Source organism: Montipora foliosa, chromosome 2 (genome assembly GCF_036669935.1).
Source record: "Montipora foliosa isolate CH-2021 chromosome 2, ASM3666993v2, whole genome shotgun sequence".
NCBI classification, from domain to species: Eukaryota; Metazoa; Cnidaria; class Anthozoa; order Scleractinia; family Acroporidae; genus Montipora; species Montipora foliosa.
Genome location: NC_090870.1, coordinates 62,437,931 through 62,445,430, shown reverse-complemented (window position 1 = coordinate 62,445,430; position 7,500 = coordinate 62,437,931). Strand labels below are relative to the sequence as shown.

Here is a 7,500-nt window from a genome sequence, read left to right as displayed (position 1 = left end):
GTTCAACTTTCTACTTCGAAATTGTGTGTGGGCTGAGCTTTTCTGCATGTGACTCCGAGGGTTTTTCTCCGGGTACTACTGTTTTCCTGCCTTATCAAAATCAACTCTCAGTCAATTACATGTACATCTGGCTGCGGGTGGTCCTGTAACCTCCGGTATCCTTCCCTTTCATTGAAGTGATTGAATAAAGTTGGTATTATTGTTAATTTAACATAACATGTATATACTATATGGAAGGGAATATGGAACAGTCTTGTAGTTTTAAAGAATATGACAACTGTAACAGTAAACTACATCCGGGAACCGAGTGGCACATTTTCGGTACATGTATATAACATGAGTGAACTTGGAGAAGACATCAAGTTGAGATCCTTTGTGTTCTTTTTGTAAATTTCACCATTCACATTTTTACAAGGCTCACTTCCTTGCAATTAATACTTCAACAAGAATTAGTCTAAGAGACTGTTAATGAAATATAAGCCACCTAGCTGATCCAATCCATCTGGCTGGATTTTCAACTTGTTAAAATATCCCAAGCGGGACTGGTTAAAAATGCAGCAACTTCAGTCAAATGAATGTGCTATTTAACATCAGGGTTATTATTCTTTTTTCTTATTGGTAACAGTGATAGCGTACAAAGGACACCAGGAAACACCTCTCACACCAGACCAAAAGGATTGTTATCATTTCTTGCAAGCTGGCCATGTGATTTTCTTAGGTACAACTTAATGAAACTTAATGATCTCTAACATTATGGCCTCACTTGGTAATTTTCCACACGGCCTGGATTTGACAAGTTTTGTACTTGTAAGTTGCCATGATACCTCTGGCCTTGTCAGAGATTCGCTTGATACATGTACATGTACATGTACTTTGCTAAGGTGGCCAAAACAATCTTACTGTGCCACTTGAATGTATTGTTAACAATATTACTATTATTCTCAGGTTCAAACCAATCAAAGCTACCACCTACTGTATGTGATACATTCTCTAGTTTTGGCAATTTATTATTCTGCTGCAGCTTCAATTTGCTAAAGGCTGGTTTCAATATGAAACTTACAATTGCTACAATTAATTGTTACGATTGCTCTGATTGTTGAAAAATTTAGTTCAGCGGTCATAGCATTTGTTGGTTTCCATACATGAATCAATCAAGGTTGTGGTGGGCGTGGCAAGAACTAGCAACATGGTTTATGATGGAAATACTAAGCACCCATACAGTAGATTTTGAGTTTGAAAGATCTTTTAGAAAAAGGAAGAACTTGCAGCTGGTGACTTTGTTGTCAGCTGCGTAGTGTATCCTCTGGTATTCTCCCTGTCACTCCAATCACTATTTTTTGCTGGATTTGGTTTCCATATAATCACTGCAATTGCTGAACTTTTCTTCAGTGATTTTATTGATCATAACATCACATGGCAACCTGTAGTACATGATTGTATGTATTGAGCCCCTAGAGATTGAGTGTTATCTAGTTGTCTTGTCTTGTTAACAATGTAATTCATTTTTAAGAAATAATGACATTAAAGAAGAAAGGTTTTCACAGAGAGAAACCAAAAAATAGCACAACATGTAATGTGGTTGACGATCTCTAATAATATTACAAATGAATATAACTATAATTATTGTGAGTTTTTAGAGATTTTCTGAATGACAAATTTGTAAGTTATCACTTCTCACAGGTTACAAGGTTTCTATTCGACCTTCATGTTTTGATACTGTTGTTTAATCTTTCCCAGGTATTTTGTTGCTCATTCAGTGGGTCGTCCATTAGTCTACCCTGGATCTACTAGCCTTCTTCAAAGTGGATTTTGTAAGTACTGGAATTTTCATCAAACAATTATCTGAGTGTGTAACATTTCTATTATTAATTTTGTTCAATTGGCCCTGAAAAGCCTCTAAGGGAAGCAGTCTATTAAATCCATTCCTATTGGGGGTGGTGTCAATCATTCACTCTTTTCATAGTTAACTAAATAAGGGTATATTCCATCATTTTACAGCTGAACCTTTGTTGACTGGAAGAACATTCTTGCTTCAAAAAGTAAGTACTGGAACAGTCATGTGAGAGGCATGCTGTTTTAATTTGTAGTTTTGTTATGAATACAGCTGTAACTAAGTTTTTTGGCCTTATAGTTCAGGTGCAAGTGGTGTTTTCCAACATAATATGCTACAATGATAGTACTGCCTATCTTTTCTTTTGCAGAATGGTGTGAGAGGAAAGCTTGTGTCAGCTGATGGTAATGAGATAGACACCATGTTTATGGACAAGAGGGCCAGTCCAGATATCCGGGAAAGGGGTGACACACTAGTAAGTCCTTCATAAATATCTGCAATCTCTACAGGTAAGCTAGCACTGTCATTGAGAGTTCAAGTTACCAGTAGCTGCAATGTAGCATTGGATAAGCACTGCTGCATTGCTGTGTAGCACTTCCAAAGAAATCACAGCTTAGCATTAGACCAAGAATGGAAGCGGGGTCTCACACGGGAGAAAAACGTCTCTGACCCAGAGGGATATTAAACCACCAACAGTCATTTGTGTAATTATTATTGTTGCCCAGTAAGTCTCTTGATAATACAGTGTAATCTATTGATGGTTGTCATTGGATGGTTTGTTACAATAGAATACTGTCTACCATTTTATACGAACTTTATGTTTTTTTAGCAAATTAAAGTGCATAATTATCACCTCAAATGGGACTGTCTCATCATTTTTTCTTGAGCCTTATTATCAAAGAGAACCTACCACACTGTTCTTAAAAGGGTCGTTTATTATTGTTTTACTTATTTCCTGAATCAGGTAATAACTTGTGAAGGGAATGCAGGATTCTATGAAGTTGGTTTGATGACAACTCCCATGACAGGTTTGCCAGTTGTAATGTCTTGTTTTAGTACCGGTATGTACCGCACAATTGAATAGTGCTCTGTGTGCACGCTTATTGGCTAACTCGAAGGTGATTAGCCAAGTACTATTCACCTCTGATTAGCAGACATGTGAAATGAGAAACTTCCAACCGAATTATTTTTACAAAAATAAAGTATTTCTGTTAATTTTTAGTTCACTTTTTATTCAACGCACGACATTGTGTGGCATATACTAATAAAAACAATATAATTATTCACCTCAGTGTTGGTGAAAGTGATGGATATTTACCCTTTAGAACAGAGCCACAAATGTTCACCTCCACTTTCAATTGGTTAAATTATAGTAATAATATTGTTAGAGGGGCACTGTCATGCTAAATTTTCTGTTTTTTGGTCTTGGATTCGCAAACAAGGGTCTCGGCATCACAGATTTTACCATTTGTGAACCCCTATAGTCATCATACAGTCAGTCAGTTTGCCAAGACAGGCAAAGTAAATCTCCAACTTGAGCCTTTTATGCTATAGGCTGTATAATTTTCTTATGTCTGTAACATTTTGTATGGTATGATATTTCTCTCTATTTCATTTAAAAAAAATTATGATTAATTAATTTTGCAGTCTTCTCATGTTTTAGCTGGATATTCAGTGTTGGGATGGAATCACCCTGGTTTTGCTGGAAGCAGTGTAAGTTAATTACCTTCACATGGTTTTAAACTGGGCCATGAATGAGGTTGGACACAAGCAGAAAGTTGGGCTTGAGATTTTGGTTAACCTGAGTTAAGATTTGGCTGAAATGAAGTTGCATTGTCACTGCAACATTGTCCTGTCATGTAAACTGTGGAAGGTCCCGAATTTTTATAAGATTTTGTCTCTATGCACCCCTAGTCTTGGTTTGGGGAAAATGATTGTGGTAGAGTACCAATTCTCTGTGTACCAAGGAGAGCACCCAGGGGGTTACTAGTGGTCATTCTCTGTCCCAGTTCCTTTTTCTGGTAATGATTCCAACTGATGTTTAACTCAAATTGTCCTCTAGAGAGGAGCTTGCCATTGAGCAAGATAGGAGCCATAAATTTATGGTGCATGAAGAAATTATTTGAATATTTTTTATAGGGTTTACCTAGCCCTGAATCTGAGAGAAATGCTATGGAAGTTGTAATGCAGTATGCAATAGAGAAACTTGGCTTTCCTGCTGATAAAATTGTCATATATGCCTGGTCAATAGGTGAGTGTTTAATGATGCTAACAAATCACATACATGTAGATCAGCATCATTGTCCCACAAAAAAGACTAGCTGTAGTTGCATAAGTAGTACAATGCGGGTTGCCAAATGCAAGGCTGCTATGTGATTTCCCACCAAGCAAAAATTGCTCATACAATCCGTCCCCAGAGGCTCTCCTGCTTCCCCACCCCGACAGTCTGTACGGGTGGACGGGCAGACGCACGTGACATCATAACCAAAATTTCTCAAATGGATAGATTTCCCAATAAATCTTACCCATGGTACTCCACTGGCGTGCTTCACGCACATGAGCTCTGCTAATAATTGCATTTAAATATACATGGAGCTCAATATGCAGACAATTAGTCTGCACAGACCAACATAGGCATCGTTTCTTTAGCCTTGGGACACCAATGTGGCTGTTGTGATGCCAAGTTCAAACGATGTATATTACTTGAACATGCAGGTCCTGAATGAAGGTCAGCACTGCACGAGATGGTACTTTTCAAATTTTTTGCCCACAAAGGCAAGAATCAGTGCCATTGTGTTCTTAACAGCAGAATGTGGTTAGTCAATTTGAGTCTGACATTTTTTGTTGTTTTTCCAGGTGGTTATCCTGCAGTATGGGGTGCAAAGATATATCCTCAGATTAGCGGCATGGTGAGCATAAAGGAATTGTGAATCGTTCTTTGCGCCTACTTACACCTGGAACCTCCCTTAAGCAGGGGTTTCAATAGAAGCCGGTTACCGGCGGTATACCGCCGCCTGCTTTGCCTCACACCGCCGGCTAGTTTGCCTTGATTTTCACTAAAAATCCTATCATAAACTTGTCAAACTGCCGCCTTCAATGGGCTATCATGGACGGCTATTTCAGAAGTTATTGAAACCCCTGCCCTTAAGTGCCCAGACGTGTCCAGAAACGTCCCTAACTGGATGCATGCAAATTTGAAAAAAGTGCCACAAAGTGTCCCCTTGCTTTTCTCCCACACTTGAACATCACCCATGTCTCGGAATACAGACAATCAAATTCACAAAATGTCCTCCAAATGTTGTTACTCAGATTGTGATAGACAGCTGCATTTACCTTAAAGGGGCACTGTCATGAGCTGCGCATGCTCGAGTTTGTTTGCTCTTGAACCCACAGAAAATTCTAGCCGCCATCATGGATTCACGCGCGAGTCACGTACATTTGCTGGAGTTTCTCCTTTGTCCACCATGGCCCTCCCCAGTGGACACCATTTTGAATTTGTCGATTCAACTTGAAAATAGTTAACCTAACGCTTTTCAAGTTTTTACAAGACGCTAGCGCATGCGCTTCTCGTGACGCTTTCCCTTTAAGCTAGAATTAATGCTAACCTTTCCCCCTTACGTTATTGTTGGAAATAGGTAGCAAATACTTAAGACTTAAAAGCCGGCAAGATTGGGTGTGCATCTAATTAGGTCAAGGTGCATGATCAACTAAAACTGTCGTCCAACTAATGCAATAGCAAATTTCACAGGTCTCCTTTAAAACACTACGCCAATTTATTGAAGGGTACAGGTACCGTAAAGGTGGCAAGAAAGAGGAGCACTCTCCTCAGCAGCGAGGAGGTCACCATTGCAACCGAGCCACAGTCCACCTCCCGTGGCACCTGTCAACACATCACTGAGACTAGTGTGTGGAATGTATACTTACCCTAAAACATGGGAGGGAGGGAGGGAAAAGCAAGCAAGTTCATGAAGCAACAAGAATCCTGGAATTCCCCCCCCCCCCCCCCCCAAAAAAAAAAAAAAAATATATATATATATATAACTAACTACAGACAGTACTGTTTCGGCCTTCTGGGCCTCTTCAGTGCAGTGCTGATGACTAGGATGGAGGTTAAGCTATAAAGCCACCCCAGATGTCCCACACATGTGGTACATCCAAGCCATGCCAGAGTGCTCAAACTAGCTAGCTAGTGAGCATGCGCAATTGCTAGTGGCAATGGCTCATCCCAGTAGAGTGCTCAATTTGAACATGACAGCAAAAGCTTTGTAATGCCAAAGAGCTATAACTAACTGTAGACAGTACTGTTTTGGCCTTCTGGGCCTCATCAGTGCAGTGCTGATGTCTAGGAGGGAGGTTAAGCTATAAAGCCACCCCAGATGTCCCACACATGTGGTACATCCAAGCCATGCCAGAGTGCTCCAACTAGCGAGCTAGTGAGCATGCGCAATTGCTAGCGGCAATGGCTCATCCTAGTAGAGTGCTCAATTTGAACATGAAAGCAAAAGCTTTGTAATGCCAAAGAGCTATATCTCAGGAGAAACCGCTGCATTGGCTTGGTTTTAACTTTACCTATATGATATTTTAAAATTCTACCAATGAGAGTAGGCATACTATCCTAATTGTTTTATGATTAAAAACTATTCACCAAAGTGGAGGTGGCTAGTGGTGGATATTTACCTTGCCGCTTTGCGGCTCAGTAAATATCCACCACTAGAGCCAACCAGAGCACGCTTTGAATGCTATCCACTGTTTTAGTATATACTAAATAGAGGATATTACATGGCCGTGAGGAGATAAGAAATGTCTCTGAGTGTTGAACAATTTTCATGATTGAGCAAAGCGAACGAGTGAAACATTTTTGAACACGAGAAGATAGATTTCCAAATTCCAAGCATCCAATTCTATTTATTATATAAACACCAATGAAATACTAAGTCACTTTACTTTAATATCGAAAAACGCGATTTTTATACGATCTTTTCTCGTGTGAAGATATCATGTTTTAGCACGAAAGCTCACATGGTTTTTCATTGGTGTTTTTTAATAAATGATTAAATTTCATATGTTCTAAAATCAATTTTGGAAAGGCCAGTGGATGAACAGATTATGTCAAGTACTACAAATATAACTGCAATATAACTGTGCATTTGCAGGTATTAGATGCAACATTTGATGACATAGTTCCACTTGCACAAACCAAGATGCCTGATTCCATCAGTAAGTTCACTCAGGGACTGTTCCTTGAAACCAAATTGATAAGGAACTGGATACGGAAGTTAAAAAAAAAATGGATGTACACTTGATTGAGCTACTATTCAGGACCAGTGAAAGAAACAACACATTAGAGTGACATTACAAATTTGAATAATATTATTGCAACTGCCGGAAGACAGATGGTCGGGTATTCACAAGATTTGCATTAAAGGAATTTAACTAAGGACGCCTAGATGCTTATTTTTACTCCTTCCTCCTTAACATGAAGTCAAACACGCTAACCTTAGGTCGTCTTTCTCTTCCTGGGGGGACTGAAAGTACCCCTAGAACCTTAAATGTTACAGAATTTGGGTAAGCTTTGGTTCAGTGGACCACCTTGCCTAAAGAGGCTTTGACCTACACTGTACCTTGAAATGGTGACTGCGCAAAGGTGTGAGTCCGTCTTGGAATGAGAA

At 39.4% G+C, this 7,500-nt stretch overlaps 1 protein-coding gene across 1 annotated transcript in view; it reads left to right on the top strand.

The window, feature by feature from the left end:
- Positions 1-7,500, top strand: part of LOC137984874 (phosphatidylserine lipase ABHD16A-like) — a 22,497-nt gene that overhangs the window by 8,556 nt on the left and 6,441 nt on the right. The window contains exons 7-15 of the mRNA XM_068832200.1: positions 626-718; positions 1,738-1,811; positions 1,999-2,039; positions 2,202-2,306; positions 2,796-2,859; positions 3,495-3,544; positions 3,971-4,082; positions 4,688-4,740; positions 6,985-7,048. Of these exons, the coding sequence (XP_068688301.1) occupies positions 626-718; positions 1,738-1,811; positions 1,999-2,039; positions 2,202-2,306; positions 2,796-2,859; positions 3,495-3,544; positions 3,971-4,082; positions 4,688-4,740; positions 6,985-7,048 (656 nt within the window). The remainder of the gene's footprint in view (positions 1-625; positions 719-1,737; positions 1,812-1,998; positions 2,040-2,201; positions 2,307-2,795; positions 2,860-3,494; positions 3,545-3,970; positions 4,083-4,687; positions 4,741-6,984; positions 7,049-7,500) is intronic.